We start from the raw sequence: 13197 nt of genomic DNA, 5'->3' as shown, positions 1-13197 counted from the left end.
TCAGTCGTCGTGAAAATTCACGTAGTTGAGCCTCAAAGAAAAAAGCTTAGCAAATTTCGTTATTAATATTCTTTACGGCAACGATAGTTTTCAGCAAGAGCAACTGTTGCAACGGCCAGTTTTTGTTCCACCTCTATGTATGCAGCTTAACGGAAGCTTTTTTGATGTGCTTATCTCTGGGCGTATTATGTATACAATTTCAGTCGTCGGATTGTTTTAGTGCGCCTCGGCAAACAACAATTTTACGTGTTTTTGTTACCAATCCCAAGGAGAGCATCTTTCTGCTTGAGATAAAAACGGAGAAGAGAAAAAAGATGTTGGGACGGCTTTTTCCACTTTGTCTAATAAAAATCTATATAACTCCCGCTAAATGGATGTTAATTAAGTTTAATAAAAACTCGGTTTCAGATTTTTCATTTAGATTTGCCTACAGCGAGATTGTCGAATTAGCTATGTGTGAACGGGTCCGGAGCGCCATCCATACGACTCTTTCGTCGGAAATTAAACTCTGAATTAAAATAATTTTGTATAGGCATTTAATTGCTGTCTGAGTAATTATCTCAACTTGTTCCTGAATCCAATTCTAATTAAGGACGTTGTTTTTAGCAGCCGAAGAATAAAATTCGCTGCAGAGATTTGTGTTTTCCTATAATGACTTTATCTCTTTATCCACTTTTCCTTCTTCCTCTTATTCACCATGTCATTAATTAGAATTTGTTTATATATCGTTTTCTACCGGGTCTTGAATTTAGTTTTCTAAATCGATAGTTGATTTCGTTGCTAATCAGAATTTTGTGCAACGGAGGTGTTGTTGGTGCGATTTCGGGCTCAGTTTATCCAACATTAAATGTGCAAATTATTAATGGTTTGTAGCTTAGGTAGATAACAGTCATACATGGCTCCCGCGCGACCGATTTTAATTGGATTATACAGCCGCCCCAACGCCTGCCATACTACAATATCGGCATTACCAACTTCTGCTGAGCATTGTAATCATTTATTAGGATATATAGAATGTCGTTATCATATTCATTCAGGCCTGCACAACTACAACATTATTGTCGATATTGATGCGCTTATTAGTGGACTGATGAATTATTCAAGAAATGTGTTTTCACAAAACAGAAATAAGTTCTTCTCTATTTAAGTGATACTGATAAACTGTTGGGTTCGTTTTTCTTCCTTGTGAAACAAATTACGATATTGCCGTTAGGTATTCCAATACTAATAATACTTTATTTGCATTACGGCGTATAGTGCGCATAATAACGATGGCGGTAATTTCGGAGCACGCCATTTCATCGAGAATATGGGCATATTTATTAGCTCTGTTCGGTGCCATAATGCACTACCTAGAAACACATTAGCATTAGCTGCTTCTAATTGATTCCCGGAATTATTACCGTCCCGGTGAACTGAACCATATTACAGGTACTCTGTGTTTACTTAATGAGGAGATCACGCGATTCATCAAATGAATATTCCAAACCCTTCCCACATTTTTTCAAAATTGTTTTTTTTTCACCTTTAGAGCTATTTTAGCACATACCTAACTTTTAATTTTTTTCTTCCAGATTTTATTCTTGCGACAAAAGCGTGATTAAAATCTTTGTTCCAAAAATGTTTTCATATTTTTACGAGCACTTCTTGTTAGTTTTCTCGTTTTATGATGTACACATTTGGCCCTTATAGATGCTATCTTTACAGCTTTATACCTATTCATGCCATATTGTAGTAAAAATGAATGGCCGTTATCAACATGACTGTAATTTATACGTAATTTTGTATGACAATTACAAGATATTCTCTACTTTTAGTGGAACGACAATCAATTCCGAGAATAAAACCCCACCTAATTAATTGCGAAATGAAAGCGAGGCTTGTGTTTTTTCAAAACGCTTTGCATCGTATTGTTTAGATATTATCTAAATTTTTCATGGAATTTTTATGTTTCACCTTAATCAACGAACGCAATCACATAATGCTCCCCTTTTGAACAGATCAATAACTTGAAAACGTTTATAAAAATATTTCGTTTTATAAACCATGTTATTCAATTTTATCTTGATTTGTGCTAGAAGTAAAAGTATACCTAATATCTATTATTGAAAAGAAAACTAATATTTTACTCAGACAAGGAAACAGTTTCCAAGTATGGGGTATTGTATATAGCTACAACTTTTAATATTTGTGTTTTCATAACAATTGATTTGCGTTTGTCTGGATAGTGTCTATACAGTGAATTGTCTTCACCAAGTACGATATACTTCCTTTATTGCCTCTTTGTATAGATTCACTTTAGTGGTTTTCTTTCTAAGTGAATTTGTGAAATTGCAAACGCCAAATTCGATCCAAAACAAGAAGCACGAAGAAGAGAAAACTTACAATAAACTAAGTAAAGTCCAAATATAGACGTTGGTCAATAAAATATAACATTTCCTATCTAAACTAATAAAATCCCGAACGGATCCGATTTATCTTGAGTAGCGACACAATTTTCCGGTAATCGAAAATTTAGTGTATTTGTGGCTGGAAATACGAAGACACGATTAGCGGACACGGTTTGAAGGGTTTATCGAAGCCTTTATTTAAGGGTAAAGATAAAAATTGATGCTTCTAGCGTTAGTTAATTTATCGAATGACCTGATCGTAAAGAATATAAAGAATATCGAAGTATGCCTTTAAGCAACTACAAAGAGTAAATACAACATTGTTGCTTGGCACTGTGCTATATAAACTGAAAGCAACAATTTGTTTTTCTGCTCAGAATTGCAAGGAATGACTGTATGAGGAAATCAATCAACTTGAAATTAAAGATGGAAATATATGAAAACAAATTAACTCTAGGGAGTAAACAAATGAAGAAATTAAACACTAGCAAGAAAGAAATAATACACTCAAACAAGACAAGCAGTCTCATATATTATAGCTATTTACCAAGCTAAAACAAGAAATATGAGCGATGAGAACAGGAGCAATTACTGCATATCCGATGCAGTTGTGATGACAGACATTATTTGAAGAAAGTATAAGGCACGCGCTGAAAATATAAATTCCTAAGACGGAAAATCATTTCTATAACAAAACTTGGCAATTTAAATTATTCAACATTTACGTGTTTTAGGTGAATAATTCGAGGAAAATGCAAAGGACATAGTCTAGTGAAAGAGGGGAAAAATAAAGTTAATGTAAACTGTACAAACAAATCGCTTTAAATTAATTCAAGTCAAAAATTTAATTTTCTTTGGGATCTCGCGAAAGGAGATATAAAATAACGTGAATAATTAATGTTTTGATGGATAATGTTTCTTCATGAAGTTAATCTCGGGTCGAAATTGAGCTAAAAATTATAAACGTAAACGAACATATAATAAAAACTTCTAAGTCGTAATACCTAATGGGGCATTTTAAGCGGTCGTTCGAGTTCGTCTCTTGAGAAATCCGTTTAACCGAAAGGTCGGTCAGTCGTCAATCCCCGACAACGCAAAGACAAATTGAATTAAAAACGTAAATATTTTCGCAAGTTGTCTGGAACTGTAAGATCAAAAGGACCCCATTAATGAGCGTAATGAGTGAGGAGGCTATTACCGAGGATCCTTCGATGAATTATTAAAGAGTTCGAGTAGTTTCCTTTTTAACGTTTGCTCAACAAGCCGTATACACATCGGTCATGAAATATTCAAGCAGCAGTCGGAACATCCAACTGATGTGACAATTAGTTTCGGATAGAAACAAGGTTCTACCTCTAATTTTCGGATTCTTCGCCAAAAGTCTGAATTAAAATTAGAAAATAGCGGGGAATTCCGTTAGTGTGTGTCTAGAATAAGAGCAAGCAGCAAGGTAATTGGGTAATTGTTCCCCGAACAGAGACGAACAAACCCTTACGCAACAATGGTTTCTTCATGTAATTAGCGGGAGACTCGGCTGGCAAGATAGAACCCTTTTGTCTCGGAGCGAGTTTTAGACAAGCGATCCATTTACAAGCGGCCAATTACCTCCTTGCACTTTGCCGCCGAATTAAGACAAAACTCGCACCGAAAACGAGCCAAAAATCACCAGCGAGGAAAAATTTTCGTTTTCTTTGATTACACATGATTGATTCGTTGCCAAATAACGAACAGTTTTGTCGTTTCGAGTCCCTTAACGTCCGACATGTTTTATCTCTTTCAATGGAATCTTCTAAACGTTGCGATTGTTTCGTTCTACAAAGACTCGTATTAAATTTCTTGTAGTGTCGCCGTTGAGTGTTTCCATTGTGTTTTATCACTGTATGTGCGGTCGTTATTTGTGAAGACAAGGTAAACTGGATGACAATTTTATGTGCGGACCGCGGACTCCGAAGGGTTATAAAGTTGCAAAAGCATTGCAACCGTTACGTCGGATGGCATTTTTAAAAAACGATTTTTAATAGGAAATTGCCGTTCGCCATCATGATTTCATGATGTAGACCATCTGGACTTTTACGATCCCATCTACTCTTCTCTTTGTCTCTTCGTATATTCCATGGGAAAATTTACATTTTAGCACCGAACGTATCATTACATTGTGCGATTTTTACGATTAATTTTATGTGCATATATGTATCTGCGACCATTTCCATATTGCGAAACGATTTTATGGTCCTCTCTGCAAGAACAGAGATGTTACAACGACTAGGGCGGCGCCCTGAGATCGAAACAAATCGTCGTAGAAAAAGGCGATTATCTCCGCTTAATCTAGATACGTCCGATTTACGATTGATACGTCGATTTTTCTTTAGAGTATTTTCGCGGAAACATATTGGGGTTGTTTGAATTTAATTTCGGAGCGTATAATGGCCTACTCAGTCTTCGCCGTAAGAAAACAAGTTTTATTAGGAAGCGTTTATTACCTGCCCTATCATTTGCAAGGTTCGTATGATGAATGAGATCGGCCGGAGTTTTCTCCAAATAGATTTATGATGTTGGCTTAAAAATATGCGTCGAAAAACCGCGTGCTACCCAAATTTCACTGATAACTTTGATGGAATGAATGCGATGATAGTGGATGAAGCTTAAGACAAAGAGAGTGGTGAAAAATGTGACACATTCATCTTCACGAGAAAAATGTTATAATTTTCTGGAACCTTCCTACAGCTTGCTCTTTCGGAATTATTTCACTACGTGAAGAAAATATTTGCGCAGCGATTATAGCAATTAATTTTAAAGAAAACCAAAAAAGCCTTTACTTTATTCTACAGAATAAAACAGAATTTAAAGAAGCAATTTATTATTTATGCTTTTCAAGGCACATTATTTAATTTTTTTCAAATAAATCTGGGAGCAACAGGCTCTTTCCCAAAATGTCGGAGTTATGTTCAACTGGTGTTCATAAAGACCGTGTATTTTGTAAAATATGTCGAGGGCCGCTTCCAGAATGTCAAAGGACGAACAAACAAGTTACGGTGAGATCAATAGCAGGAAAGAGAGAGTTCCGGTGCGGCACCGTCAACGTCCCTGCAGTGCCATATATCAATTAAGGGGCGACTCCACGTGGAAAAAAAACCTCTCCGACGTAACGGCAGACGTACACGTAGTGGGCAGATGCTACCGCTCTGCTTTACCGGTGATTTAGAATGGGGTTGTTCTGTATCCGCCGCCGTCTGACAGGTGGTCCGATAATCTGTGATCGGGGCGATGTCATTTATCTTCGTCTAGTTGTGGCTTCTGGCGTGATTCCGGGTTATTATGTACCGGAATTTGTTTTTTTTAATTAAAGTCTGGAAGGTAATGCGCGGTTTACTTTTTTCCAGTGCCGTTTCAGTGAGACAGGAATTTGAGAAATTAAGTTATTAAGCGTCCACTTCTATGTTTAATTAATTAATTTGGGGCCCAGAGTTTTTATTGTAGGGTTATTAATTTTATCTTCCTTATTTAATTATCTCGGTCAGAATTGATTAATTATTAAAATATTAATTTTAAAGTGGTCTGGCCTTTTTTAACATTGACGACTTGTTGACGGAGGTTTGAACTAGAGCAGACTTTTATTAAAATTAATACTTCATGAATCATTTTTCAGACGGATAAGGTCAACCTTTCAGGTCGCTTCCAAGAGAAAAAATAAAGCTTTCACTGAAAAACACGATCCATTAATAATAACAGGAAAACATGAACTAAAGTTCAAAATGAAACCGGATTCTTAATAAACGCTTATTCTGAAATTATTTCATTTATTTTAGAATTCAATTTTTGAACAATGGTCTACAAATGTCTACAAACCTGAAAATTCTTATCTACGGCAATGAATTATTTTTCAATTTAGGCAGTCGTAGATAAAGTTTTGTACGTAACAAGTAGGATGAGGCTTTAAAATACTCCTACTTGTTACAAAAGTAACTACGTTTATTTTAATAACAGTACAGTACCTACACAGTGGGGTAATTAGAATCTTTATAAATGTTTACAAACAATATTTTGTGGATGTAACGACACTAAAATGTATTTATTCAAGTAGGTGTATCTTCCGTTGTTGCTTGCTACTTTCTTTTTTGTTCTGTTCATCCAATTTCAGTTAAAATATTATCTCGAGGCGTATTTTTACGTGTCCTGCTTTTCTACACAGAAGGTAAACATATATTTGTTGTTTTATAACTGGATTTTTTTCCATGTTCCTCCATCACATTTTTCATTGAAAATTTAATTTTAACATCTGCCTGCTTTGATGGTATTACTACTAATGTTGGCAAGAAGTTACTAAGGTCATGGTGATTTATGGTACATTTTTCGCAAACGATCAGCATCATTTTACATGCGTCTTAATGGTTCTTAATTTAGCGCCAACATCCATCTTAATGCGGTTCATCCATGTCGAGGAAACACCGACACTAATTTTTTTTCTTGCTTTACATGTCGGAAACAATCGATCGGATAAGGAGCCAATTGGGCCCTTAATAATGTAACAACATTAATACAGATAGCGTTCGGAAAAACAACCGAAAACAGGTAATCAATTTAAAAGGAAATTAATTTGATTTGTCCATCATACGCACACGGTAGAAGCAGTAAAATTGGATTATAGCCGGCGTAAAAAGAGCGTTCGGCGTCCGGGAGTGCCCACGTTATCGCACTCGACACTATTCCATAAATTATTTATTTTATAGTTCTTTTTCAAAGTCGGGCCGCAATTTTTAAAATCTTCTAAAAACCGCAATCAAATCAAATTGTGTAATTCTTTCGAACGGGAGGGAACAGGACATTTGAGTCGTGTACCGGTCTTGTGAAAGCTTGATCCTCCAATTACTCTGTCTCATTAAAGACCATTCAGCACCTATACAAGAAACCCTGATTGGATTTGATGTGTTACACCCTCGATGTTTGTTAGCGAAATGCGGCAAGTTGGGCTTAATCTCGTTTCAGGGGCGTGCATTCGTCCTGAAATACCTCAATCAGGGTTATTGCATTGTCAGACCTATTTTTTGTTCGAGATGTCTTCGCATGGCGCAATTTGAAAATAATTCAGTATTTTCTCTGCTCGCTCGAGGAAAAACATTTTACGTTGCGAGAATTTTGTCTAATTGACCGGCTGGAAAACAAACAAATCAAAGAAATAAGGACGAGTCAAAAATCGATTTCCAATAACTGGCGTATCAATTAAAAGTCTTCTCATTAATCACTGGTGTTCAGGTAAGTCATTTGCAGTATAAAGATGGCATTGAATTTAGAGTCCGGAGAATGATGAATAGGAGGTCCGTTCGTTCCGGGTTCAGTCAGTATCATTTCGTAACTGAAACGACCTGAAAAATGCCGACATTTCCACCACCCTCGGCCTATTCAAATAGTTCATTTATCAAACATGTTGATATGTGAATGGCTATGTATTTATTATTCGTCGTGAAGGGTGCCGCAAAAATACTGCGATTAACGTGTCAGAACCTCGCCTCGTTTATTATCATCAATAAAATATCTTAAACGTGCCATGGAGGAGGATATCGTTTATTTAAAAGGCGGAAGAAAGAAGTCGCGAGCTTTGAATAAATATTGAAGCTTCCCTTTTTAGATTTGTGATATATGTGTCGGGGTGTATTTTTCGAGTTTTGTCGCCGGGGCGAGAAATCTCTTTATTTATTGAAGCCACCCGGAGATGGCCAAGACACGTACGTTGTCTTTCTTCCGAACATTAAATTATAGATCATCGTTCCAGTTTCTTCTTCTTTTTCAAAGTCTGCCGGTCCCTTTCTCGGGCGCATTCTCCTTCGAACGAAACTTTAAATTGTTTGAATTTCAGGAAATTATTCGGATTTTCCTTACATCCAATATTTAACACGTAAGTTGATTAACGGACGGCGACAAAAATTAACGAACTTACGTCTCAACCCTGGCAACATATTAACTTATTTATCTCTTAAGGTTGTACTGACGTGTTGAGAGGATTTCTTTTTGCGGTGGTGGAAGTTATGCATCGGACAGTTTGCGAGTAATTTTAACAAATGGAAATCTGTGGTTTGCTTTGGGTTGTTATACACCTGAACATATGCTACCAATGCGAACAAGAGTTGCGCGTTTAATGTGGACCGCATTATGTTTCATTGCACATTTTAGCGGTTAATCGCAAATAACTGATTAATTTTGGATGTAGGGTTGGACCTGACAGCGACTTGATTAAGTTTAAAGCATTGTGGATAAACAGTGCATATATTACATTTATTGTAAAAATAAATATTTAGGCGCAAGCCTCCGCTGATCTGCAGTGACTTTAATTTCCAGTTTTGGAATCTTTTAAATCAAAAACATTACGCTTTGCTTGGCCTACGTAATTCAGTACGTTGACATGAAAAAAAGTGTTGAGGTTTTTTCGAGTCAATAAATATAGCTTTTGATATTGGTATATGCGTGGTGTGGTTTACGGTGATGACACTACCTGTGAAATGGCTAATTCAAAATGGACGCAGAACATTAGCCTACAATCCGATCCACTTTAGCAATTATCAATCTGCCTGTTCGACAGTCATTATTTATTCAACGCTATAGCCTTTTGTGTGTGATCATTTTTCCTCGTTAATGGTGTAAGTTGTCCATTTGTCATTTGTCATCGGGAGTATGAGAAAAAAAAAACGAATCGAAGTGAATAAACCGGAGGATTTAATCTTGGATAAAGCCAGTTTATTATTTCGAAATTTTTGCTGTTAATCACGAGAATTGATCGAGCGTCGGTTTCGTTTTGCTTTATTATTTTATAGGGGGAGAATCGACATTTTGACCGAACGTTTACTCAGTCTCTCAATTAACTCAACATAAATATGTACGCAAGGAGCTCTGTCAAAATAAATGTCACAACTCGATGAAAGGCTCTCGGATAAAATAAATCATCAAAAAATGTCCTTTGTGATGGAGCATGTTCGCGTATGTACACATAATGTAGAGATAGGAAAAGAAAAAAACTAAAACAGCTCCGTTATTTGCATCTGTGTTAACTACCAGTATATGTCTGTATTGTCGTTTGATGGCGACATCAAAGGTCGAAATGGAGTAGTTGCGCAAACAACTGGCAATTGACCAAACACTATTACAACACTCGAGGTGTCTTTTTAATGGCACAAGGGAGGAAGACGGACATAACCGAAACAGGAGAGAGAGTAAAATAAACACGGTTTAATAAGAACAGGCACAATAAAGCGGATTTTTAATGGAGTTTAGCAAAGCGTTAGCCCGTTGTTTACACTTTAATTGAAATTTCGTTGTATGTACACGATTAATTTTTTTTCCACTTTATTTATTTATATTGTTTCAATTTTTGCGCTTCTGATTTTAAAATCTTGTATGATTTTTGATTTAATTCGGCTTCAGTCAAATGGATTCACCGGCAGCCAATTTAGATGCGGTCTACTCTATTTGATAGTTCTGTGTTCTGTGCAACCAAATTGATTAATAATCATATTAGTGGCAAATACCACGCTGCTAATTCCATTTGCGCTGATTCACTCTTATGATTAGCTCAGCAAAATCAACGTTGCCACAGCACGTACCTATAGAGGATGCCTAAACAGGTGTTTCATCAAATGTATCACTACCCTCTAACCCACTTTCAAATCTTAAAAAAGTCTAATTGAGATTTTGCAAGTCGATTACTTCTATTGACCGATTCAATCTGTTTATGTCAACTTCTATGTACAGTTACATTAATGAAGAAAAAAACACGAACCCTACTCATTCATTACTGTTTTCTATGAAATGACATTAATAACGTACTTTCTACTCAAGTCTTTTAATGCTTTCTGTTTTCCCAATGAACATGTTGTATGCAAATAAATCAAAAAGAACTTCATATTCGTGTACGTAATAATTATCCAGATATATTCGACGTCATCAATCATAGTACAAAATAATCTTTAAATTACAAGGTCATCGTACCATTGAGGAGCGATTGTTTGCAATATTACGTATAAATTGTAAACTTATCGTAGATTCCATCAGAAAAATTTAGTTCATTCCAAGTTCGTTTATAAGTTAATCGTGTTGAAGTTGCTTTTTACGAGAATGTGTTCAGAGATTTGAGCATAATTTTAAGATATTTTTGGCTCAGAATAAGCTTCACAACAATTTTGCAAACTTTGGACTAGAGGCTAATTCAACGCAGAAACATCCTCACGTTTTAATTACCTCAATTAGAAATCTTCAACTTCGATTAAAAAACAGCAGGTATCGTGCTTGATGGAAGAAGATGATTATAACAAATTTACAAAAGAAAAATTGCACGCTATATTCGAACTGCATTCCCGTGATATTAAGAATTAATTCCGCTATTATCATTTCTTTATTGGGCAACATGAAACTCGATAATTAAAAGTACAGCACGCCACTGGTGGGATCATGAAACTATAAGTTTTCCACAAATGACACCTCGTGCAAGGAAAAGTTTATGACTCGAAAGTTAAATAAGACAAGTATTTTATTCATTTGACGTGTGGGTATGTTTTATTGGCTTTCTGAATAATGAATCTGTTCATTGTTGTAGTTTCCTTTCCGACACATTCTTGATGCGATTTTAATTCTCATCAGATCAAAACTCCACCGAAAAATATAATCGATCGTATAACTCGAATATAATTTTAGTACATCAAGGAAAAGAACTAAATTACATTTTTTAATTATTTCGTTCGTGCGAGTGTATCATGTTTCTTAATTTTCTCTGTTCATTCAACAAATTTAATTGTCTGTCGACGGCATCGTTAAATATTTTATTGGTCAGTCTGTTTCGTCGCGACGCTTTTATCGTCGTCCGTTCAATTAAAAACGTCGGCGAAAGTCCAAGAATTACCGTGGATGCCGTAGCAGAACAATGCTGTATCCTGTTTTGTTTTCTGTTCGTTTTGTTCGCTCCATTTCCCGTGTCATTACGTGACATTAATCAAAAGTACAGCGCACGACGCTTATTGTGGCCCTAGCCGTCTAAGGGGCGGTTCCTGTCGTGTTCCGAAATTTCAAACAGAACCGTGCGAATTGTTCCTCGCAAAGTGTAATTATGTAAAGTAGCTACGTCTTAATTACCACTCTTTATTCAAAGTCAGGTGAATAAATAATCCGGCGTGAGGGCTGCGACTAAAGGATTAAACAACACTAAGTTTTCAAATTGCAAATGCTCAAGAATCAAACCGGGTTAAGTAAATTGGAAGAGACGGCAGAAATTGTGGCTTACTCGCGTGCTTTTAACTTTATTTCTGCTAGAATAGTTTACCTGTAATCGTTTAAACTTGAGTGAATTTTGTCATCCTGTTCAACTATTTTAAAAGTAAATTAAGATACAAACAATTGCAACAAGGATATTCTATACTGTTTTTGATATTAATGTGCATCAAGTAGGTTGTAGAAGTCGAAATGCATCTTTAACCACGGCCAACTGTATCTATCTCCACTTCGTTCCGATACGGCCTCTCCACTCCGTTTATAAAACTGTTCCGATCTAGTAGCCGATGCATGTTCGTGCAGTGGCGTCCCCAAGTTGTCAAATTTTGAACTTGACAAATTCAAATTCGAAGTTTGTGTTGTGAAATTACAATTTAATAGTTATATTTTATAAGTGTTGTCTATTTTTGTGTTGTTGTTGTGTTGTTAATTTTGATTGTTGTCTATTTTTGTTGTTAATTTTGATTTTGTTATTTGGCGAAGATTCCATAATGGGAAAGAAGTGTTTCGTTTGTGGCAAGGGTGATACGAATCTTTTTGAGTTCCCCAGCGATTTTAAACAGCGTACTGAATGGCTGGAAATTATTAAAAGATTATGTGGTAAATTTACGCAGACCCTAACAAAATTGTATCGCTTTTTCGACTTGTTTTTCATAGATGTTTCAAAATTAAAAGATCAGTCAGTAATTTGTAAAGATCACTTTGAAGAAAATTCGTTTTATTTTACAAAAAAATCTTGCCGGCTAATTAAAGGAGTTAGACCTTCAGTATTTGTGAGTATATAAATAGAAATTATCCAATAAAAAATAAATACACATATTAAGGTAAAATTATAAATGACTTTAATTTGTAGAATATTCCTGATCCAATAGAATATCCCCATATTCCTCCAACTGTTCCTGACCAAAATGAAACCAATTCCAAATTAGTCCAAGTCTCCATTCCTTCTAATGAACTTGAAAACCTACGTTACCACTGCAAAGTCTTAAATCAAAAACTAAAACGTATGACTAACAAGTATTCCAAGTGTCGGTCAAAAATTACAGATCTCGAATTGCAACTTCAAAATCAAAGCCATAACTCAAAATTAATACAGAAAATATCACGGGATGCTGAAAACTCAGATCAAAAAGCTCTATTTTTAATGGATGTTATTAACAATTATGCAAAAAAGTCGCCTCGGTGGTCAGAAATGACAATCCGTATGTGTACCCTTTGGCGTTTTTGCTCTGCAAAAGGATACGAGTACTGTCGAAGCAATTTGGCCAAACTTCCCTCCAAGACTACCATATCCAAATATCTTGGTGAATATAAAGGTTCGAAAGCGTTGTGCAAACAGCGCTTAGAGTCTGAAATAGCTGCTCTTAAAGTACCAATAGAGCGAATTTGTTCTTTAGTCGTGGATGACATGGCAATAAAAGAAAAAATGCAATATAGCCGACCTGAAGACCATATCTTTGGTCTTGATGATTGCCACTCTAAAACCATCCAAGAGAAGCCCAAAATTGCGAACAAAATGCTTTGTTTTGTTATATATGGGTTATCAACACGATATTGTATT

At 35.7% G+C, this 13197-nt stretch overlaps 1 protein-coding gene across 8 annotated transcripts in view; it reads left to right on the top strand.

Moving 5' to 3' along the window:
- Positions 1-13197, top strand: part of LOC123014944 (tyrosine-protein phosphatase Lar) — a 225594-nt gene that overhangs the window by 168930 nt on the left and 43467 nt on the right. For 6 of the 8 annotated variants that reach the window (XM_044414279.1, XM_044414283.1, XM_044414280.1 and 3 more), the window contains one exon: positions 8242-8280. The exons of the other annotated variants lie outside the window; for them this stretch is intronic. In XM_044414279.1, the coding sequence (XP_044270214.1) occupies positions 8242-8280 (39 nt within the window). The remainder of the gene's footprint in view (positions 1-8241; positions 8281-13197) is intronic. 8 annotated transcript variants of the gene reach the window in all.

The sequence above is a fragment of the Tribolium madens genome, unplaced genomic scaffold (assembly GCF_015345945.1).
Source record: "Tribolium madens isolate multiple individuals breed KSU strain unplaced genomic scaffold, Tmad_KSU_1.1 Scaffold_97;HRSCAF=244;Tcas5.2_LG3a, whole genome shotgun sequence".
NCBI lineage: Eukaryota > Metazoa > Arthropoda > Insecta > Coleoptera > Tenebrionidae > Tribolium > Tribolium madens.
Note: the sequence above shows the minus strand (reverse complement) of the source record. Positions and strands in the feature narration are given on the sequence as shown.